Source organism: Leptodactylus fuscus, chromosome 8 (genome assembly GCF_031893055.1).
Source record: "Leptodactylus fuscus isolate aLepFus1 chromosome 8, aLepFus1.hap2, whole genome shotgun sequence".
In the NCBI taxonomy this organism is placed as follows: Eukaryota; Metazoa; Chordata; class Amphibia; order Anura; family Leptodactylidae; genus Leptodactylus; species Leptodactylus fuscus.
In genome coordinates, this window is record NC_134272.1 from 33,950,827 (window position 1) to 33,976,057 (window position 25,231).

The window sequence follows — 25,231 nt, forward strand, 5'->3', positions numbered from 1 at the left end:
TTAAGATCTTCTAAAAGCAATATCTTTTTTCTTTACTATGGTCTGATACATTCATTACTGCCTGAAAAAAAGTTATGCCATTGGATGCTAGAGAGTCAAGAAGAAAAACTGAAAACCAAAAAATGGCTACATTGGGGAGAGGTTATAGAATGTGAATATTTTGCCCCCAGATATTTACTAGTTTGCAAGTTTTGGACAAAAGTATTACAACTCTTTGCTGGGGCTCTGGACTAGCTGTAAATTTCTGAGTTTTGGACAAATCAATAGCAACATCTTGTGAAACTGATATTGACATCTTCATTGTGCATAAGCTGGCAATGGTGAATAAAAATGCACTTTCAAATTGTGGTACAAGAACGGGAGCTCAATTTCTGCAGCCATGCACATTGGGGAAAATCAGACATATCCAAAGGAGTAGCCCAAAGCTTTTGGGGCTGTCATTTCAGAATGTATTGCAGACATTAGGCCTGTTACCAGGAAGCTTGATATCAAATAAGTCATGGTAGTGACATTATAGCAATTGCAGATGACATTATGCTGAGCATTGTTATACCTTTATTTATTCCATTAGAATCACCATTTTGTTGAAAAAGCAGTTTTTAGAAATATGCAAATGAGGTTCAAGTGCAGTGAGGCGAGCCTGAGCCTTTATGCTGCCACCATTGTACACTTTATTGTCAGCCTGTTCCTTTCCTACAACGCGCTGCATCAGGATTAATATTGTGGTTCCTAATGACAGACTCTCTTTAATTTAAAGGGATTCTACCATTAAAAAACTTTTTTTTTCTAGGTAACACGTCGGAATAGCCTTTAGAAAGGCTATTCGTCTCCTACCTTTGGAAGTGATCTCCGCCGCGCCGTTCGTTCAAAATACCGGTTTGCACCGGTATGCTAATTAGTTCTCTTGCAGCGATGGGGGCGTCCCCCAGTGCAGGAGATGCGATGGGGGCGTCCCCATTGCTGCTCGAAAACCGACTCCGGCGCCGCCTCTGTCTTCTTCTGCATCCGCCCCTTCCTTCTTCGGCTTGACGTCGGACGCCTGCGCAGTACGCTCTGTTCGGCGAACTTCGCCGATCGTACTGCGTATGCCCGCGGACATAGTGCCGACACCGCAATTTTGCGCATGCGCAGTACATTCGGCGAAGTTCGCCGAACATGGCGTACTGCGCAGGCATCCGACGTCAAGCCGAAGAAGGAAGGGGCGGATGCAGAAGAAGACAGAGGTGGCGCTGGAGTCGGTTTTCGAGCAGCAATGGGGACGGCTCCATCGCATCTCCTGCACTGGGGGACGCCCCCATCGCTGCGAGAGAACTAGTTAGCATACCGGTACAAACCGGTATTTTGAACGAACGGCGCGGCGGAGAGCACTTCCAAAGGTAGGAGACGAATAGCCTTTCTAAAGGCTATTCCGACGTGTTACCTAGAAAAAAAAGTTTTTTAATGGTAGAATCCCTTTAAGGATGGACAGTGGTTCAAATGAAAGCTGTTTCCTCTCCCCAACCCCTCTCATTTCACCAAGTAACATGGAAATTTTACTATGTTATTTTGAAATATTTGTATCTATCTATCTATCTATCTATCTATCTATCTATCTATCTATCTATCTATCGAATTGTAGACTATATGGGCTGCCCAACAAGTTCAGGGCTATCAGTGCTTCAGAAATGTAGTATGTTGACCTTTCGCACGTAGTTATATTTACAGCTCTGGCTAATATTACATTTTATAGATAGTAAACATTAAACCCGATGTAAAGTGAATGATCTGTACAAAGCATTCCAGAATAGCAATTTGTGTAATCTGTATAGTCGCCCTTCTGGTTACATAGTGTTCATATTTGTTGAAGGTCCATATGCTGTTCCCCGTGCTTTCAGATAGGCGTCAGAATCTGAAAAGAGAGCAGTTAAGTATTAGAAAAAGAAACTTATGTCTCCTGTGCCAGCAGTGTAGAATGGCAAGATTTTGCTGAGTCAACATCCGCCACTTTTACTCTATTTCAGCATGTTTCAATAAAAATGAATCAGCACAATTGGATATTTCTACTGGAATAATAGTGCTGTTTCTTTGTATTATAGAGTAGCTGTAAATTATGCTGATGGCTAATAATAGACGTGTAAGATTCTAAAATACCTCAGGATTATTAGTAAACCCAGAAAAAGGGATTTAAATGTGAAAAAACAAATACATTTGATAGAAATAGTCCCAATGGAAGTTCAGTATAAATGATTAAATATATCTCGTCTTGATTTCCTAATGCAAGACTCCACCACTAAGGTAAAGATAATAATGTAAAATGGGTGAGCAAGGTTTGTACTTGAAAGTCACTTAGATTTGTGACATAAATCTTTTTGCCTTGCACAAGGCTACATAGGTGCAGTTATACGTGTGGCGGGGTGTGTGCTCCGGGGTGCTGCCAAGAAGCTACATCACCTTGGCTAGGGCATTAAACATAGAGATCAGCACCTCCATTCTTGTAGTAGTCTGGTGTGGACTAATGCCAGAAGCATTCCCCTGAGGTGACTGGATCCACTCCCATGTCATATTACCAGACCAGACACATAGATATAGGGGGTGCAGAGATGGCAGTCAGTACTGGGCCCTGGACCCTGAGGGGATCCCAATGGCCCTTCTGCTACATAAAACTCGCCATGATTCTAAATGGCACAAGATAGGACCCAATACAGATTTCACTTTGAGGTCAAGGAGCTTCAAGTTACACCTCTGTACAAGACCTGTGTATTGCAGCTACTCTGACATCTATTCAAGGGGTTTTCTGGAGAATAAAAAACTCTTGCAGTGTATTTAGTGAAGAACATCATTGGTCTTCCATTCTGAGGCAAATTCTACCAGTACTATCAAAGGTTTCACTGAGGGCATTTCCCAGAGACTAGGATACTCGCAGTATAGTACACTCAAGCCATTACAGGGTTGTCCGTTATTTCACTTCTCAGTCTTCTCTGCTCATGCTCAGAATAAAGATGAAGGAGTAAATAAAGAAAAAATGGGTCCACCAAAATGGATTTTTGAAGAATTTTGACAAATCTGTTGCATTTTCAGATGGTTTCACAATGGGTAGATACCAGACGCATATGTTAACATAACGTTACTCTCACATAAAGTCTGCTGTAACAGCTTCCGCACAGGAAATTGAAGTTTTTAGCCCATCTGTTAAGCCTACTATAGCCTTGTAGCTTTACAGTGGGGGAAACAAGTAAAATTAAAGTACATATCAACTGGTCTATAAAATTAACAGTGGTGACATCACAGGTGCCCAATATGTGAATATTGAGCCCAGTGGTTGGCGTAGCGGTTACCTGATCATATCTACTAAGCCACTAATTAGCTGACATGCTGCTGTGCGGGACAAATGTCAGGAAGACCACAAACCCGAATGGAGAGTCTCCGCTGGAGCCCCAGAAAAATGGGAAGGTGAGTATCTAGTGTTCCCTGCCTCCCTATAACCAAGGTATGATCTTGAACAGTTTATTAAACATGACGCGTTTCGGGCATCTGCCCTTTCTCAAGTGTAAGTTCCCCATCAATTGAAACTTCCCCTGATCTTTCAATAACACGGGAAGAACTCAGTGAAATGTTTTGGGACTTAGAGCACACTGTAATGGAAGAAATGAGGCATTCTCTTGACCACAAATTTTTATGTATTTATATAGAAGAGAATATTATCCCTAGGGGCCTGAGACTCAAGACCCCTTCCCCATTCCCAAATGACACTACTTTCTCGGAAGACTGGAACAAACATTTACACCAGTCTAGCATAGGGCTATTAGAAAGACTTTCCCATAAACGCCAAAACCTAACCATCAATTTAGAGGGACACATTAAAAAATTAACTGACCAAATTGAGAAACATGCAGAACACCCTGATTTTATTAAGATGAATCGGGTCCTCTGTACTAGAACCCTGAATGTTGAAAGGGAAATCCTGGAGTATAAGACCAAAAAACTCAACAGGGACAGAGCAGACTTTGGCCTAACCTCACTTGACCCCGAATACACAACAGGTAATAAACCTGACAGAACTCCATTCAATAAGAAAAAACGCTTAACCAAAAGATCGGGAAAGAACAATCAAGAGAATTCACTCAAACCTCCTAGTAAAACACGTAAACCCTCTACATCTTTATTTAGGCAAATCACCCAAAAAAGTTTACAAGGAAAAACCAATGGAACAAAATTTACCACAAACAACATCCTAACGGTAGATTGTGCCAAATTAGGAAAAACATCAGATATCAAACATAAGGACACTACCTCTAACAACTCCAACATCAACAATTCACACCAAAATAACATTGGAACTTCCAATTCCTGTCTGGATGCCAAACAACTCACCTCTCTATCATTACCTGCAACCACATTTGGGGATATCAACCCCACTACAAATAATATTGACTCTTTTCCGTCCACTAATCCACCCAATTCGTGTGTTCAATCAAAAAAACACTCTACATCCATTACTTCACCACATCCATCGAGGGCTACATCCCCCTCTGGGGCCACATCTCCCACCAGCACCCCATCAGCACTCTTAGAAGTAGCCCATTGTACCCCCTTGAATAGGTCAATTAGATCTGACCATACAAGAATCACCAGTGACTCATCCATGGATACAGAATTAGAAGACTCGTTGGTCACTGTTTATACTACTCCAATGGAGAAAATACCACCCCGACCAATGGGCTCTGAACTGGATATATCTTTCTCCAACAAGTCCAGTTCTTTTTTAGCGCTTCCCCACACGTTATCCCCTTTGGGGACGCTACATACCAAAGAGACACGGATACTGACCAAAATATCAGAATACTTCACCCCTGTGGGACAAAAAAGAAAACTAAAAGAAGATTCTCCCAATCCCCTTATAACACAGGGGTTAGAACTAGAAGAGGCTGCAGGGGAAAGAGGAAATCTAGAATTAGAACTGGAAATTCCCAATCCAAAAAAGAACAAAAACTAGATATAGGCCAGAACATTTTCAACTTATCAGACCACATTCTCAATTCTTCTGAAGTCAGTGTCCTTACTAAAGGACTCTCTTTTTGCCCCTCCCAAAAACCAAATGAGGTAAATCTATTTATAGATCTCAACAACTTTATTAGGAAATTGACATTGAAAAGACACTTTCAAATAATAGAAAAACGGAATGATTCAAATGAACCAGTTGGAGAGACACGAGCAGAACCCAACCCTACACCATCTAGTCCCCAACCAATTCACACTGACTTGAAACCTAAGTCAAATTTTTATCCCACCCACCATAGAGGTAGTAATCTGGAAACATTTTATTCTTTAGTCTCTAATGATTTTCGCCATATCCAACAATATGATGTTCCAAACTCCCAAGGAAATAACCTAACCAGGAAAGAAACTAAAGCAATACAATCGCTAACTAAAAATACTAAAATAGTAATTAGGAACGCTGATAAGGGGGGTGGGGTGGTTATCCAAAACAGAAACGACTATGTGGAAGAGGCTGTCAAAATATTATCCGACACCAGTTATTACTCCCTTCTCACACAGGATCCTTCTGAACAACATCTTCTTGAATATACAGAACTCATACAGGAGGCCTTCAAACAGGGCATACTAAATAAGAAAGAGCGATCATTTCTCACCATTTCTCACCCCTCCATAGCATTATTTTATCACATTCCCAAAATCCATAAAAACCCTGTGAAACCGCCTGGGAGACCCATAATATCTGGCATACATGCCTTAACTAGAAACCTCTCCCAATATGTTGATAATATCTTACAAAAATATGTACTTGTGTTACCAACCTATCTGAGAGATTCCACTGATGTTATCAAAGACATGTTAACTATCAAGTGGAAAGAAACGTATAGATGGGCAACTTTGGATGTTAGCTCACTATACAACAACATTCAACATAAATTAGGCATCGAAGCCATTAGATTGACTTTAGACCAGGATTCCTCAATGCCAAATAAACAAAAAGAATTTGTACTTCAAAGTATACAATTTATACTAGACCATAATGTGTTCGAATTTCAGTCTAAAATTTACATCCAAACGTGTGGCACCGCGATGGGCACACGTTTCGCGCCCGCGTATGCAAATTTGTTCATGGGCGTGTTTGAACAAACTTTTATTCTGAGTAACCATCCATGGCGAAGCCAAATTATATACTTTAAGCGTTATATCGACGATCTTATATTTATCTGGGATGGTGATGATTTAACATTCAATACTTTCAAAGAATATTTGAATAACAATTTAATGGGAATAGAGCTGACTGGGAGTTCTGCTAAAGGTCAGATTGATTTTTTGGATCTAGCATTGACATCCAAGGGTGATCGGGTCATCACAAGTACCCATTTTAAAAACGTGGATTGCAACAGTTTTTTGGACTACAGAAGTCTCCACCATACCCAATGGAAAATTAACGTTCCATATGGTCAATTCAGACAAATTAGGAAGAACTGTACTGAAAACCAAGAATATAATAGACAAAGTAAGTTGCTGGCCGAGAGATTTCATATGAAACACTACCCCAAAGGTCTAGTTAAATCTGCATGCATTAGAGCAGGCCAACTGACTCAGAGTGAATGTCTTAAACCTAATCAAAAGGAAAATAATGACTCTTACCAGTTCAACTTCATAACAGCGTTTAGTTCATCTCATAAGACAATCAGAAACATCCTTACAAAACATTGGCCGGTCGTCCAGAACGACCCAGTGTTAAGTAAAATTGTGCCACCCAAACCTAAGCTTACCTTTAGAAGGGCCCAAACTCTTAAAAATATATTAGCCCCTAGCAGGCTACGGCCAATCAAAGAAAATACTGGACAAAGTTTAATCAAACCTATTGTAGGGAGCTATAAATGCGGCCACCAAAAGTGCAAGTGTTGCAAATCAATTAAAAATCGTACCACTTCTTTCACTAGCAGTGTTACGGGTGAGCGATTTCAAATTAAACATCATATGAATTGCTCTTCTAGTTATGTCATCTATCTGTTAGAATGTACTTGTGGGCTACAGTATATCGGTCGCACTATAATGACGTTACGCGAACGCATTAACAAGCATCGCTCTAATGTGAATAATGGCTTTGCAAAACATAGTGTGTCACGTCATGGGGCACAACACCACATGTGTAATTTTAAAGATTTCTCAGTAACTCCGATCGATCATATACCTGAGAACCAACCGAATCGTTTCGAGAGTCTGAGCAAAAAGGAGATATACTGGATATACAAAATTAACACCTTAACCCCTATGGGACTTAACGAAACCTTAGAGGATATAACAAAATATTAACTGGAAGATTTTGGAGTTTCTGCAAGTTTATTATTTATCTTTTTTTTATATCAAAATTATGGGCATTTCTATTGGATTATGTTTTTAATTGATATTTAATTATACATTTTATGCAAATTTTATTAATGCATGCAAATTTTATGTATTTATGTAAATTTAATCCTCAATGGTTACCATTTGGTATTATACCTTTAACTTATTTATTTATTGATAACCTAGTCTTCTAATTAATTCAAAACTAGTAAGATAACTTTAATTCTCAGAAAGCAGTTTTGCTATCAGACATACGCTCATATAATGTTCCTAGCATTAAGTTTACAAGTAAGCGTATAGTGTGCACCTGTGCATTGTAGATGCCAGGGGGACACGCAGAAGCGAAGCAGCATATTGGTATTCACCACTACACAGGTAAGAACTAGAAGAAGCTTTACTACAGCACTGTTTTTTATTGTACCCCGACCCTTTTTGCTTTAATAGTAAATACTATTTTGATTAGTAAGCACCTTTTGATACAGCGCTGTATTCTGTATTCTGCTCTACTCAGGATCATTTGGTTTAAGAGTAAATATTATTGTGATGAGCCAAACACCTTTTTGTTGGTAATATTGAAACCTTTAGTACATGTGTCAGTATTTATATGATTTTGGATGATCACATTGGCTAACGATGGAAATTTGTATATATTGATTGATTTTAATATGTTGCTACCATATTGGACTGTTCTTTTTATAGTTTGTATCACACTTGAGAAAGGGCAGATGCCCGAAACGCGTCGTGTTTAATAAACTGTTCAAGATCATACGTTGGTGTGCGCGCTTACTCCCTACTCCTCCACTCCTGTCGGGCTTGCCTGAGGAATCACCTATCATTGCATCACGCTGTTTCACAGTGTAAGGGAAAGAGCTGCTGCTATAACACCTTTTATATGCTCATATGGAGTTGTGACTATTTCACAACACCAATAGGTAAGAGACTAACTACATATCATCACCAAGAGTGTTTATAATTACTACACTATATTGGCGCTCGGTGTCTCTCCCATTTTATCTTTTTCCCTATAACCAAGAACTTGAAAGGAAACTTTCCATTGGATCCCTGCACAAATGGAAAGGCGAGTATCTAGTGTTCCCTGCCTCCCTAAGACCAGGAGCCGAATGGAGACTCTCCACTGGATCCGTGGACAAAGGGAAAGGTGAGTATCTAGTGTTCCCTGCCTCTCTAAGACCAGGAACCTGAATGAAGACTCTCCACTGGATTCTTGGGCAAATGGAAAGCTGAGTATATAGTATTCCTTGTCTCCCTAGTGGTTAAAAACAAGTGGAATACTTCTTTAATGCAGTTTCATTATAAATAAAAAAAAAACCCACTATAGTAAAAAATTACTTTTATCCCAGTATTAGTGTATCTAATATGTATCTAATGTTTTGTTATAAATTGAGTGTATCAAAATAAAAGAAACTGGTTATACACCATGTCCCCTGATAGAGACATGCTGCCATGCTGTGGAGATGGGCTAGATCTTTCTGTACTTTGGTTGGACACCCTCCAGTTAGACATGTTTGACATATTGTATTCTAGTGTATATTGTATATTGATAAGCCATAGATATCTACTCTAAGAATGTACCGGTAACTTTCATAAAATTGTATTTCTTTTCATTAAAATCTTTATTGAAGTTTTCAAAGTTTTTGACACATGGATAAAACCAGCAAAAAAACAAAAAACACAACTCACTTAATGTGTGTGTGGGGGGGGGGGGGAGGGAAAATCAGGGATCGTGAGGGAGCTGAGTCACCGGGAGGGATAGGAAGGGGGGAATGGGAGAGGACAAGCAAACACCCTGACGCAGCAGAGCCAACATTATATTAAGAGTACTAATTAAACAAACAGTAAAAACAAAAAACGAACAAAAGGGTGTTTAATCCAACTAGGAATAGAGGATAAAGGATAAGAGGGCATGATCGCCCTCCCTAGAGTCAGGGGGACAGGGGGTAATGGGGGTAGTAGAAAGGATCAGTGGAGGAAAGGAGCAGAAGGAGTATGGAAAATGTGCGAGAGGGAAGAAGGAAAAGGCATCTAAGGGTATCATGAGGATGGGGGAACAAGGGCGGACTGAAAGTGAGTGAAGAGGTAGAAAGCGTCCCAGAGGAGCCACGTTTGGCAGTGTGCGCTATCCTCGCTTTACAGCTCAGCAAACATGCTCTACATTCTATGAATGTGGAGAAGTTCCTGCAGCCAGGAGGCCAGGGAGGGTGGGGATGATGACTTCCACAGACTCTTAAACTTCCTGGGAAAAAATGGAAAGAAGGAGAGGGGCTGGGTCATCATCCAGGGCAATACCAGTCACCATTCGAATTATATGTCTCACCTCCGTCTAAAACGGGCGCAAGAGAGAACATTCCCACCTGACTTGTACCATCGTACTTCGATCAGCATTACATCTCCAACATTGATCCGAAGTGGAGAGATAGATTCTATGCAGGACAGAAGGCACTCTGTACCAGCGTGAGAATCTTAAAATTAGTTTCTTGTACCCTACAAGAAATGGAGAGCTTGTGGCACGCCTAAAAGCCCAATGACCATACATCTGGCGGAAACGAAACTTCCAACTCCCACTCCCAACCCTCCATGTAAGCAGGTAGTTGGTTGGCAGGCTCCTCTAAGAACATGCTGTAGACCAGGGAGATAGCATGTGACAGAGCCACTGAGGAGAGGCAGAGATATTCAAATGGTAATAAGGCCCTATGAAGGTTGTGTGACTGCTTAATAGAGGTGTAGAAGTGGGTCAGTTGAGTATATTGCCACTGGGAGGTAGCAGTGACTGCAGGATGAGGGAGCAGGTCAGAAAGGGAAGTAGTGAGGACGTCAAGAGTGTCTAATGGAAGCGGAGTAGCGGTGAGCCAGTGTCCCACTGGTTTAGATCAGCTTAGATAGTGCGTAAGAGAGGCAGGAAGTTCTGTGAACGGTGAAGTCACCAGGCAGGTACACACCCAAATACCTAAAGGGGTTGTTCCATGAAAAGCATCCTATCTATACTGCTAGTTTATGTGGATTTAAGACTTTTCCTAAATACATTGCTTTATCAAAACTACTTTGTTTGGCCGCTATCTTAATTTATTCACTTCATTGTTGACACTGCATTTCTATGGCCACTAGGCTTATCTGCTCATTTCCCAAGTGACTTAGCTGTCTGCTCTCAGTGGAGGAGGGAGGGGCTGACAAGCAAAGGAGCTCCTCAGATAGAGAAGGGGGGAGGTGAGAGCTCCAGGATTACTGTGCTGTCTATCTTCAGCTTTTCCACTTATCAGCCGGTTTAATTGAATTTGGCTGATAAGGGCTGAGATAAGGAGTCCGTTACCTCTGTATGTAATGCAAGCTGAATCAAATCCAGCTCTGCTACATCAGTTTCCACATCAGCTTTATACTGTGGTAATGCATTTACAACTAATCCCTCATTACAGACTGCAAACATAAAGCAAGTGAAACCCCACCCACCAATGTGCCAAGAAATCCAGGAAGTGAAGGGAGCACAGAGCCCTGCAGGCTTCAGAACAAGAGTTATGGGAATACCCCTTTAATCACTTTTGGAGATGAAGAGAAGGAAAAGGAGGCCCGGAGGTCACGGGCCAAGGATTCTGGGAGGGAAATGTCAAGGGCAGTGCTTTTGGATAAGATTGACTTTGTAGTTACTATAGTAGCTGTAGAGAGCTCGTGGAGGAGAGATAGGATGGAGGTTATTGGCTGAGTAATAAAGAGTTGGACATCATCTGTAAGTGCTGAAGTTTATAACACTGTATTTCAGTGTAAGTGCTGGTACAAATATATTTTGGTGGAGGGTGTAATACATTTACTCAATTAAAAACGTTAAAGCCTTAAGAAAATAACCTACATAGCCGTATACAGAGCAGATTTCTGCAAAGCTGCTAGAATCTTCTCCTGGCCTTTTTCTGTTTGGGACCATGCCAGATCATTATGTACTGTATGTATTGTGCAGAACCCCAGATACTAATAACAGTTTGCTAAGTGCCAAAGCCAATGTTAATGCAGAAATGTATGGCTGATCAGATTTCTTTGCGCTCAGCATCCTTTATGGTTCTTGGGGCTGAATAATAGAAGATTCTGAGAACAATGTCTTGTAAATGATTTATAAACACATCTAAAATGTAAACCTGTGAAGGCTTCAGTCTCCTTCTCTGACAGTTTAATAGAGGTGGTTTTGTATCTGTTAGTGTCTTCCTGCCACACCTTATTGATCCGGAAGATGTATTCGACTCCTTTATTGCTTTAGGAGGATAAAATAGAAGGTAGAAATAACCCTCAAGGACATACATCAAAGGGATGCCCAAATTATTGCAAATGACAACTATAGAAAATAGGATGCAAAAAAACAGATAACAGCTACAGATCAGACTACAGTCATTATAAAAATCGTTGTGATTATGTCACACCCCCATGTGGTACTGGTTGTGTTGTGTACTGCAGTCGTGGGAGAAAATAAACTTTTTATAATACGGGAACTTAACTTTTACCTTGCTTGATTCCAGATCGAAGACAGTAATAGAAAGACGTAATCGGTAGCTCCAAATACTCAAGATCCATTTACATGATCTCCACTAGAGACAAGCAACAATCCATGCCACACTCACAGATTAGGCCTCTGAGACAAACTGAAAGGACTCCACATATCAACAACCCTTGAAAGGCATGAAGGCTGCTGTTTATACAGTGGTCTTTGCCCTAGTGCAGTCCATATGTCACGCCACAACTAGCGCAGGCTCATACCATGGGGCATGTCCAAGAACATCTGCCATGTTACAACTATTATTGTTGCTGCACTCACACATATTGCAATGGCAACTCCGCAGTTAACAGTTAGAGAGCCTATCAAGAAAACACAAAACAAATGCAACATCAACTAATACCATTCTAATGTGGGATGCTGACCTGTCTCGGTAGGGATACTGCACAAGGCCATTTACTGATCCCCTCTTAGGGCCAGTTCACACGGAGTTAACGCGCTCGCATTCTGGCACGCATACACGTGTCAGAATGTGAGCGCTCAAAAAGGATCCCATTCATTTCAATGGGTTGTTACAGGCGCATAACATGCGTAATTTAGCGCGCGCAATTTTGCGGCCGCAAAATTACGTGCGTTATACGCCCATAACGACCCATTGAAATGAATGGGATCTGTTTTGAGCGCTCACATTCTGACACGTGTATACGTGCCAGAATGCGAGCGCGTTAACTCCATGTGAACTGGCTCTTAGATGTGCTTTTGAGGAGGATACTCTAATGGTATGCCCAATATTGATACTGTAAAAATTTAGCCCTACCCTTGATTAACCCATGGGTTTCCTTACCCAGGGGAGACTTGGGTTTAAAGAACAATCAACTTAACTGTCGCCTCTCTGGTTTTCTGGAAAGCAGGTAACTAGTCTGCTGTAGGGGTTATCTCACCCTCTACTTACTATTTTCTGAACACTTACGCTACATATCCAGAAAATGGTCACAAAACAAATGCAACGTTGAATTAAAAGGGTATTCCCATCTTGAGGATCATATTTAAACTTGTAATTTAAAGGGGTTGTCCGGGATAAATTAAAATAAATTAAAATTCTGCTTTCAGTTTTTGAGCCATGATAAGGGCTAGATTAGCTTCTTTATCAGTGTCTCTATTATCTGTACATGTTAATCCTGAGATAACTGTACTGTTTACAAGAAGCAAGAATGAGTTGAAACCAGGAAGTGGAAGGGAGAGGAGGAAGAAGGACAGTTGAAATCCTGAGATGAGAAAACCTTTAGTCTAAGTAAGCCTATGTTGTGGAAGCAGAGCATTTTTTGCTGCAGTTTTTTGAGCCAAAGTCAGGAGTGGATTTAAAGGGATCCTATCATACAAACCCTTTTATTGTGAGTAACACGTCGGAATAGCCGTAGAAGGGCTATTCTTCTCCTACCTTTCGTTGTCTTCTCCACGCCGCCGTTCTGTAGGAATCCCGATTCTTGTCGGTATGCAAATAAGTTCTCTCGAAGCACTGAGGGAATTCCCCAGCGCTCAAACAGCACTGGGGGCGTCCTCAATGCTGCGAGAAAACTCTCTCCAGTGCCACCTCCATGTTTGTCAGCAGCGTCCTCTTCCTCCTCTTCTTCCGGCAGTGGCTTGTAACTTCTAGGCCTTGGGCAGAGCAGACTGCGCATGCCCACAGGCCATGAGAAAATGGCCGCTTGCATAGTATTGTAAGAGCTTCCTTTACACTATCCATTCCTTTTGTAGCCACTCCTGATTTTCGACTCAAAAAAACGCAGCAATCTGCAACAAAAAATGCTACATTTCTGCAACGTGGGGCCTCAGCTTTAAAGTGTCATGACATCCCTGACAGTCAACATTTTACTATATTAAAATGTAGAATATTGTTAATAGGTTGTGCAAAAATAGAATTTTCTTTTACATAAATGAAGAATGGCATTGATGGCGTCGGAGTTATTAACCACTCAAAATGATGATGAAAGCTAACTTACTATTTCTGACACACTTTACTTGTAAAAGCCAAATAAATTTGTCCCGGAGAAAGATGAAGGTCAGCCATGCTGGGTGTATGAGCTCTTTACCATCAGGTCACGCAGATGGTATAAGCAGGTGCAGATCTCCACACTGCCAGGGTAACAACATTAGTGTTTTGCTGTGTTGCAAAGCAATTAATCTAGCCTGTTGAAGTCCATAGGGTAAAGCTACCACACTGAAGAGAAAAAGAAAATAATATGTCCAGATGTTTTCTAATATATATATATATATATATATGTTTGGATATTTGTTGAGCATGTGAAATATCGCAAAGTGTGAAGTTGTGTAATGAAGAGGTTAATATTTTCTTATAACACTGATTATATGTTCAATATAATAACAAAAAAGATCCCATATCAGCATAGTGAAAGCGCTGAAGGAAGAAGATTTCTTCTGTTTACTGATGAGACATTGTATAATACATTCTTTTCATCACAAGTTAAAGGGGTTTTCTAGCCCCAAAAGGATTTTTTAATATTCCACAGGATAGGTCATCAGTATCTGGTCTGTGGGCGTCCACCACCAGTACCCTACACAAAGCTGCTGCTGTTCTGAAATTCTCTGGGGGCTGCTGGTATGTACCCAACAGATCAGATACTGATGACCTATCCTGTGGAATATGAAAAATCCAATTGGGGCTAGAAAACGCCTTTTAATAGAAAAAAAATGTAAACTCCAAATGGTCACTTACATATCATCAGTAACACCTTAGTCACTTGTCCTTTTTTACGTAACTGTCTCTTCTCGTTACAGACACATTGATTTCACAGTAATTATTGACATGCCCACTTTCATTAACAAACCATGAGTCCTTGAAAATAGAAACGCAGCCATGCTCTATTTTGGCGTTTTCTTTGCTGAATACAGATGCCCATTAAAGTCTATGATCAGTGAAAAAAAAAGCAGCGTACAAATGTCACCCATTTTCTGTCTAGTTTTTACCGATCAAACTCAAAATAAAGTATAATTTTTTTTTCTAAAAGTGATTAATCTGTTTTTTATGTATGTAAAAAAAAACAACTTATAACCACTGATGCATCAAGTCCAGAAAATCAATACATCCATACTGTTAATAGAAAACACTGACAGCAAGTGTAAGTGAAAAACAGACGTGTGAATAAGGCCTAAAGTAGGAAAAGCGGCATCCATCGGTAAAGTAGAAGCACAATAAATATAGTAAATGCCTGATGCAAACATCACAAGGTGAGCACAACAGCTATTGACTCACTGGTGTCAGCCTAAATCCCAGTCACATACATTGTGCTGGATGCATTATGCATTATATACAGTATGGATGCAAGACCTATAAGTACCTGGGTGCGCTCCTCAATAATTAACCAGACTAGGCTGATCACCTGGGTGCGCTGCACAGAAAGGGCCACAGCAGACTCTACCTGCTCAGGAGGCTGAGGGTCTTCGGAGTCCAGGGGACACTTCTCCTTTTTTAACTCTGTGGTTGCTTCAGCCATCGTTTTCGGTGTGGCCTGCTGGGGGAGCAGTATATCAACCAGGGACAGAAATAGACTTGAAAGGCTGATCAGAAGGGCCAGCTCTGTCCTGGGGAGCCCCCTGGACCCAGTACAGGTGGTGGGCTACAGAAGGATACTGTTTGTGGTGACCTCCATGCGGGAGAACAAATCCCACCCCATGTATGAGACCTTGACGGCACTTGGCAGCACTGTAAGTGACCGACTGCTTCATCCCAAGTGCTATCACAAGTCCTTCCTCCCAACCGCAGTCAGGCTGTATAATCTACATCAAACCAAGCGAAGATCACTCCACACAGAAAACTAAATGATCCTGAAGTATTTATCCTTCCTTCCTTCCTACCTTCCCTGCTATGGACTCCTAGTATATCTTCTCTTCTCAGCATATGTGTGTCTACTTCCGTAATATATTACTGTGTATTATCATGTATCTGTATTACTATGCTGCTGTAACATCCTGAAATTGCCCCACTGTGGGACTATTAAAGGATTATTATTAATAAAGAGAACCTTTCATGACGTTAGCATAATTGTTAAAATTGTTATATACCTCTAGAAAGTTGACAGTGTGCTAAATTCAGTTGCAGAGATATCAGTGTCTTTAGTTTCGGCAATGATATCCATACACTGTCAGAACGGCTAGCTTTATAGTTCAGTGTCCTCCCGGGGTGGTGAGGAATGCCCCCCTGGCTAGAGGAGATTACCTTCAGGAGGACATTCCTTACCACCCAGTGATGACGCAGAGCTCTAATGCTAGCCGTTCTGACAGTGTAGGGATATCGGTACTGAAACCAATGGCACTAATATCTCTGTAACTGGGGCACATACTGGCAATGCTGACAGTGCACTTTCACTCAGCTTTCTAGCGGTATATAACACCACTAATATCATGAAAGGTCTTCTTTAAGGCTGCCGTAGAAATGGCACAGAAAAAAAAATTATTTCATGCATACTTTGTGGAAAAAAATCTGTGTAAAAACTGTGTTTTCAAAAATACATGTGTTACTGAAAAACACAACATGTTCATTTTAGCTGTGAAATGTCAATGTTTTCCCTGTAGATTTAATAGAGGAATTAAAAATGCAGAGAAAGACGCAGCAAAATCTCATTTTCACAGTTTTTTTTCCACAATATTTTTTAACTTCATTTTGTTATGTGGAAGCTCATCTTCAGGGGTTTTTCTCTTGATCATAACCATAACTTGGCTTTTTTGGTGAACAGCAGGGAGACATCCAGTGTCACAACACATGCAACTAGTGCCAAGACAGCTCCCATAGGAAAGCATGGGATCTGTTCTTGTATCAGTTTCTATAGCAGGGGAGAAGGAAGAAATCCTTATTGCTTAAGGCCGGATCCCCACATGATTTAATTGCCGCTATTCTGTTGAGCCAGAAACACCATGGTAAAAACCACAGCATTTTACAGTACCTACAAAGTGGATGGGATTAGTCAGAAAAATATCCTCAGAGGACATGCTGCAATTTCTAAAATCGTTGCGTTTTTGTAAATTGCAGCATGTCATAGGAAAACTCTGTGGACTTTCTGTGAAAAGCGCTGCGGGAAAAACTGCCTATTTTTGTGTGGATGGGATTTTTACCATGAACATAACTATATTAAAATTTATAGACAATTAAAAGTTAAAAACCTTTCAGTGTTTTAAATTTTTTTTCTAACCATGTTGGCTGTGACAGTCTTGTCATTTGATACAACTTTCTTATCAGAAACCAGTCATGCTTTCCTTATTGTTGCCAGGTTATCTTCTCGTGTGTGTACTGTTCCGGCCAGTTTCTGTGTAAGAAACAAGGAAATCATGGCTGGACGTCTGACAAGTGCCATATAGTAGAAAGTTCCTGCATTCATGGCTGTATGCAATGGAAACTGATCATTCCAAAAGACTGTTAACACTAAGATGGCTAGTGAAAATCTATAAAACCCTGCAACATTTTTAGTTATTTAGGTTTGCAAAAATGTTTAACTATTAGTTGTCTATACATTTTAATATTTTTATATTCATGGGAAAACCCCTTTAAGCAATCCGTATTTCATCATCTTCAATGTTGTAGAAAGAATGTAGAGAATCTGATAAAAGAACTGATCTCATGCTTCCCTATAGGAGCTGCCTCGGCACTAGTTGCATCCGTTGCGTCGCTGGCTTTCTCTGCTGCAGAAAGTAAAAAAAAAAAAATTTCAGGCAAATTTAAATAGTTGCAAATAGTGCAGAAAAGCGTATAGGCACAACCAGTGTAAGTGAACAAAGCATTACTATGTAGAATCCACCCGTAATCTGCAACATGTGCAGGGTACTAGGTCTCATTAAAGAGAAGGTGTATCAAAAGAGGCCAAATTGCCTTTAGAAGATAGCTCCTTACAGATCAATGCCTGGTTTTCTTGAAAGCTAGTAGCATAATCTGGGAAAAAACCAAACCGTAATATCAGCTCCAAAAGAAAGTGGAACCCATCTGCAGACAGCTGGTCCGAGGTTGTGTCCGTCAGTACACAGCAGGGTATTGGCTGGATGAGTGGAGGTATTAGACATGGGCCAGAAGGGGTACTATGTCTTATTAAGGAGATGTATTTGCCATACACATTACATTCATAGGGATTAGTGAAATTTTTTATTACTTCTATTGGGTATTTTTGTTGGAGAGAAAGTGTATCAGACAAGTATTGTGCAGTCCTAAGTGACTTGACATCCTGCGGTGCTTTGACAATCATGTGGCTGCACCGTACAGTGACTATAGCTTAGACTTATCATAAGTCAGTGCAGTCACTGAGTTGCTTTACTTTACCTTTGGACTTGATGTCACTTAGCTACATGCGTTCCAGAGAGTTCTTAGGCATGAGTATTACTACGAATGTATTGGTATATTATAAAACTAACGTAAATTAGTCCATTTATATTCTTGTAAAGTTCTTCTAGGTTGGGGCCCCACGGGATGGAAACGCCAAAAATCGTGGTGTTTTACTGTAATTCCATGCCCGCTTTGCAGTAAAAACTTCCTTGTGGACACACCGTGATTTCCAAAATCAGCACAGTTCTGGAAATCGCAGCATGTCAATTTTTACATACGGAAATGCTAGCAGTTTCCCCATAGGTATAATTCAGGGGTCTCAAACTCAATTTACCCCGGGGCCACTGGAGGTAGAGTCTGGGTGAGGCTGGGCTGCATCAGGTTTTCCCAATTCTTTTTTTCTAAAAGTCGCCATATTCTGACAGCCGTAACTTTTTTATACGTCCGTGTACAGGGATGCATAGGGCGTCTTTTTTTGCGGGGCCGGGTGTACTTTTTTGTTCTACCATTTTTGGGAAATGCTATTGCTTTGATCACTTTTTATTCAAATTTTTATCAGAATCAAAACAGTAAAAAAACGGCGGTTTGGCACTTTTGACTATTTTTCCCGCTAAGGCATTTACCGTACAAGAAAAATATTTTTATAGATTTGTAGAGCAGGCGATTTTGGACGCGGGGATATCTAACATGTATGTGTTTCACAGTATTTAACTACTTTTATATGTGTTCTAGGGAAAGGGGGGTGATTTGAATTTTTAATACTTTTTTATTTTTTTTTTACTTTAAATTTTTTTTATTTTTTTTTTGCATTTATTAGACCCCTTAGGGGTGTTGAACCACAGGGGTTCTGATCACTAATGCAATGCATTACAATGCTAATGCATTGCAAAAAATCATCATTTCTTTTGCAGGCTGCATAGAACAGCCTGCAAAAGAAAGAGATTGCAGACAAACCTGAGAGCCTTGTAAAGGCTCCCGGCTGTCATGGCAACGCGACGTCGGCCCATGTGCCGCCAGGAAAATGGCGCCTTTGACCGTAGCGCCGGAGGGGTTTATGCCTCCGATTGGTCCCGGGACCGATCGGAGACATTAGCACCGGTTGTCTACTGCTTAAAGCAGTAGACACCCGGCGGCTATGGCGGCCGCCCGGCTCCCGGGCGGTCGCCATAGTTACACACCCGGCATGTGCCGTACTATTACGGCGGATGTCGGGATGTCTGCCGGGGGCCACAAACCATTGTCCAGAGGGTTGCAGTTGGCCCGTGGGCCGCGAGTTTGAGACCCCTGGTATAATTGAAACAGAAAGTTTGCAGAGAAAAACTCAGCAAACTCTGTTTAAAGCGCAGCGAGAAGAACCACGACGCATTGCCGCCACAGTTTTTCCTGCAACGCTTTATTGCTGTGGGACGTCCCATGGGGCCTTAGCCTTAGGCGAATGCTCCGCATTGTGGAAATGCAGCTTTTGTTTTTACAGATTTTGTTACTTTTTTTTTGAGCCAAAGCCAGGAGTGGATTGAGCAGAAGGTAGAAGTATAAGAGCTTCCTATATATTTCCCATTCCTTTTGTAGCCATTCTTGGCTTTGGCTCAAAAAACGTAACTAAATCTGGAACAAAGAAAACTGCATTTCCGCAACATGGGGCCTTAGCCTTAAACATATATTTATCTGATCCTAATATCATCTGTCATTAAAACCATGAAACTAAATCCATGTATTTTAAGTAATTGTATAGTCCGGTGTTACTACACTAAGCAATGGGATCTGAATACGTGAATGGTTTCTATTTTAGTTCTGTCCTCAGCCCTTGGCTGCTTTGTAGAGTGCATCTTTTTGCTGAGGGTGTATTTAAGAGGCAGGGTAAGGTGTTTGATCTACAAGAAAACAGAGTGGTAAATTTATATGAAAACAAATGTAATCTCTGAGAAGTTCCCCACATTTTCCATTTACCTGCGTCCTTCAATATACTATACTAGTATCTGCCCGCGACTTCATCTGCGGGTTGGCGGTGGCGCTGAGCTGCTTGTATGAACGCAATCGCTGTCGCTTCTGATTCGCGGGGCACACGTGCCAACCCCTGTGTGCCCACGGCCCTCATTGCCCCTCGCTGGGCACCGCAGTCTCTCTACCTACCGGCTGCGTCTGTCCCCCTGCCCGCACACCTGACCCCTTCGATTCCCGGGGCTGACGCTCCTTCCTACCCTGGCGCCCCTACCCCCCCTCTGTTTTGCATGGGCTGCCCCCTTCCACCGCAGCACCCCCGTGGTGGTCCCAACCTTGCAGCCCCCCCCCCCCCCCCCGTCTCTCGTGCTGCCCCCCGGCTCTCTCTCACAAGCCCCTCTGTCCTACGGCCCCCTCCACGTCTCCTGGTGTACTGGCCTATCTCCTGGTAGCGTCTCCAGCGTGTCACATTGCAACACAGACTGTCCAGAAGTTGGCAGATGCTTTAGTCCAGGTCTGGATGTAGATCCCTCAGGAGACCATTCGCAACCTCATCTGGAGCATGCCCAGACATTGTAGGGAGGTCATACATCACGTGGAGGCCACACACACTACTGAGCTTCATTTTGACATGTTTAAGGACATTACATCAAAGTTGGATCATCCTGTAGTGTGTCTTTCCACTTTAATTTTGGGGGTGACTCCAAATCCAGGCCTCCATTGGTTAATAAGTTTGATTTCCATTGATGATTTTTGTGTGATTTTGTTGTCATCACATTCAACTTTGTACACAACAAAGTATTCAATGAGAATATTTCATTCATTCAAATCTAGGATGTGTTATTTGAGTGTTCCCTTTATTTTTTTGAGCAGTGTAGTTTTATACAACTTAGGGCTCGTTCACATCTGCGTTCATCTGTCCTTATTGCAGGTTTCCGTTTCCTGCATAAAACAGATGCAGGAGACGGAAGCCTGCAGGAGACTTTCTCACCCATTCATTTGAATGGGTGAGAAAGCTGTCCGGCCGTGAGCGGCGGTGAGCGTTTTGCGCTCTCCGACGCGAAACCGGGTTTTATAATCCGGACACAGAGTCGGACATGCAGTACTCTGTGTCCGGATTAAAAAATCCAGTTTCACGGCGGAGAGCCTAAAACGCTCACCGCCGCGCACGACCGGACCCGGTCTATGGTTTCCGTCTTCTGCCATGCAGAAGACGGAAACCATAGAACGGAGACATGAACGCAGGTGTGAACCTAGCGTCAAAGGGGTTCTCTGGTTATGAAATCTATTTACAAGGGTGTTTTGAGTTAATAGATAGAGGTCTCCAATTCAGAACCTTCATCTCTTAAAAAAACCCTATGTTTTTCTTCAGTTGGTCACGTTACAAGGAGATATTGGTGAGTGGCTTAGGTGCAGAGCAGAACAATAAGAAGATGTATATCCTCCTTTGCCTGCTGGTGAGGGTTTATGTGCAGATATGGTCACCCTTACCTTAGCTCATATTTGAATAAAAGGGCTTTCCTGGACTATGGGCAGTGACTTATCCTCCAAATAGATCATATGTATGCTAATGCCGGTGGTCCAACACTCAGACCATTTATTGATCAGCAGTTCCAGCTGCTTTTGGGTATTGGCAGCGATACATGGGGCAGTGCCACAAAAAGGGACTTGCTTTACTGCTGCAACATCAATAGTTGCAGATCTGCAGTATTGAAGCATGGCAGCAGACAGCGCCTTTTTCTTCCTTCACGCTCCTCTGTATTACATTCAATAGCCAAAGGAAACTGCTACTGCTGATTGGTGCGGAATCCGGGTATTAGACCCCCCCTGATCACATACTGATGGTTTATCCTAAGGATAGGTCATAGTGCCAGTTGTATGTAAAGTTTACGTAAAATTTTAAGATATTGCAATTTCATCCATATTTTGAATTTGTTTAATATTCATTATGAACACTAAAATAGTACACACTTTGTAAAGGTTGTGCATTGTGTGGAGTCAGCACAGCTATCATAAATTTACTATATCACTCGTTTTTGGTTTTTTTTGCAGTGGCCTATTGTCCTCGGATTATGTAGAAATTGAGTTCAATGACGGAAAAGAAAAATTAAATAAGGTAATGTAACAACATTATATCACATTTACATAGAACAAACAGCTACAAGTTTTTTTTTATTATTGTTACATCGTGGGCTAGATGAATGCATGGGGGTACTTGTACTCCATGCGCTTAGGGCAGCATTTGCCATTCAGTTCAACTGTAAGCAACTGCTCGAAATAGCCAATCCAAATGGAGGTACAAGGAGCCCCATTTATTTGTATCGGGGGTCCCAGCGGCTGAACACCACTCAGACACGTATGCCCTGTCCTGTGGATAGGGAATAAGTTGTCTTTGTGGAAAAACTCATTAAAATCCTCAATTGCTGTTCTGTCCTGCTGTGTTTTTACCATAAAATGAAGGTTACATTTTATCAGGGTTTTGAAGACATGAAGTTATATGTAATCTTCCTTTTCATACATCAACTGCTGAAGGATTGTCTTTAAGAAGATCATTGTACTATGTGAAGATATAAGGACATTTGATCCTGATTTCATAGGTAAATCTCAGGGGATTGTACTACTTATGTCAGCCGCAAACCCATTAACAAAAGTCATTCTAGGTAACATTTAGATTCATTGCTGTGTGTAAAAAGCTTCCTGCAGCCCTGAACCGAGCCACTATCTGTAACCTGCACACTGCAACACAAGGCTTAATACACTTATAAATTTAGCTTTAACAGCTGGATAGAGTCAAGTGCCCTTTGTAGATTTTTTACAGTGTAAGCAATTAAATTATAGATGGAGGTGAATGTCATTTTAATTTATTACATTTTAGCAGGAAGGAACAATGCAAAATGCTTACTGGCAAGCTGTATATAGAATATGATGTAATATCAAAGCTTGTATGTACCACTTATACAGAGTCTAGTCTTCCCTGTATTTTCAATCTGTTTGTATATTATGGCCCTGTGCTAGGACACTCACAAATTTTCAGAACAAATATTGAATTTTAGGCAAAGTCAAAATGGATTGTGGCCTTTAAGCTCCAAACAAAAGTGGTGTAGTACCACTCTTTTTTGGGACGGCCCTAACTCTTTGGGGTGGTACTCTGGGGACAGGACTAAGGCCAGGGCCGCATATTGCAAACACACAGCGTTTTTACATTACCTGAAAAATGGATGAAATTCTGGTTAATCTCATCCACACCTTGCAGAAAAAAATCTGCAATGGAAAAGCTGCAATTTCAGAAACGCAGTAACAATATAAATGTAGCCTAAAGTCCTTCCTACTGTAACTACTACTCATCCTGCAAAATACAAGATCTAAAATAGTTACACTGAAAAGGAGGAGGGATTAACAAAAAATAAAGTGACAATTTCAGGACAGTTTTCCAATTATGATTAATTGTAGAAAACCCTGTACACCAGAATTGAAATTTAGAAATACATTTCTGCTATAACTCATGCTGGTTTTCTGGTGTGAGTTAGGCTGAGTTCACATGGAGGAAACTGGCGCGTGATCTGGCACGTATACGGCGTGTCAGAGTTTGCGCACTCAAAAAGATCCCATTGATTTCAATGGGAGTTACGAGCGTATACGCCGCAAATTATACGCTTGTAACTCCCATTGACACGCCGTATACGTGCCAGCTCACGCTCCAACTTACTCCATGTGAACTCAGCCTTAAAGTGGTATTCCCATCTACATAATTATTTTTTAATTTTTAAATAATTAAAAGTTAAACATTTTTGCAAATATAAGTAATTAAAAATTCTGCAATCTCCCATAAAATAGTGCAAAAAGAAAAAAAGATTTAAAGAAAATAAAAGTTCTAAATCCCTCCTTTCCCTAGAATACATACAAAAGTAGACAATGACTGTGAAACACATACACATTAGGTATCCCTGTGTCTGAAAGTGCCCGGTCTACTGAATATAGGGGATCTGCAGTGCTCCTGTTCCGTCGGGAAGGGGTTAATAGGAGCACTGCAGATACCCTATATTCAGCCAGACTAAATTCCAAGCTCAGGGAAGGGGCAGACAGACAACCAAAACACCCCCTCCCCTTGCCCAGCACCTACTGTACCCCAAAACTCTAACCATTTTAATTTTTGAAACTTTCCAGTAGCTGCTGCATTTCCCCCCTAGGCTTACACTCGAGTCAATAAATTTTCCCAGTTTTTTGTGGTAAAATTAGGGGCTTCAGCTTATATTCGGGTCGGCTTATACTTAAGTATATACGGTAGATACTTAATTTGGCACATAATTACTTTTGTAGGAATTCAATTACTAGATATTTAATGAATTAGAAGATCTTCACTGCTTTTGTCTGACCATGGTTGTTAGTCACTTGTGAAGGAGTTATAGTCAGAGCAGGAGTTGGAGTCAGGCTGTGGAAAAATGTCATTTTGCCATGCTGACCCTCTATCTAGAAGAGTAACAGTAGTACAGATTAGAGATGAGCGAACAGTGTTCTATCGAACACATGTTCGATCGGATATCAGGGTGTTCGCCATGTTCGAATCGAATCGAACACCACGTGGTAAAGTGCGCCAAAATTCGATTCCCCTCCCACCTTCCCTGGCGCCTTTTTTGCACCAATAACAGCGCAGGGGAGGTGGGACAGGAACTACGACACTGGGGGCATTGAAAAAAATTGGAAAAAGTCATTGGCTGCCGAAATCAGGTGACCTCCATTTTAGACGAATAGTGGATTTCAAATCCGGGTCATATGAGAATGTGAACTTTGTGACTATGAGACAGGGATAGCTGTACAGGCAGGGATAGCTAGGGATAACCTTTATTTAGGGGGGAATGTTATTAAAAATAACTTTTTGGGGCTCTATCGGGTGTTTAATTGTGATTTTTGTGAGATAAACTTTTTCCCATAGGGATGCATTGGCCAGCGCTGATTGGCCGAATTCCGTACTCTGGCCAATCAGTGCTGGCCAATGCATTCTATTAGCTTGATGAAGCAGAGTGTGCACAAGGGTTCAAGCGCACCCTCGGCTCTGATGTAGCAGAGCCGAGGCTGCACAAGGGTTCAAGCGCACCCTCGGCTCTGATGTAGGAGAGCCGAGGGTGCACTTGAACCCTTGTGCACCCTCAGCTCTGCTA

The 25,231-nt window shown here is 41.4% G+C and overlaps 1 protein-coding gene across 4 annotated transcripts in view; it reads left to right on the top strand.

The window, feature by feature from the left end:
* The window catches only part of ADAM23 (ADAM metallopeptidase domain 23), a 179,879-nt gene that overhangs the window by 44,752 nt on the left and 109,896 nt on the right, over nucleotides 1-25,231 (top strand). For all 4 annotated transcript variants that reach the window (XM_075284286.1, XM_075284288.1, XM_075284287.1 and 1 more), the window contains exon 4: nucleotides 22,128-22,191. In XM_075284286.1, coding sequence (XP_075140387.1) covers nucleotides 22,128-22,191 — 64 coding nt within the window. The remainder of the gene's footprint in view (nucleotides 1-22,127; nucleotides 22,192-25,231) is intronic.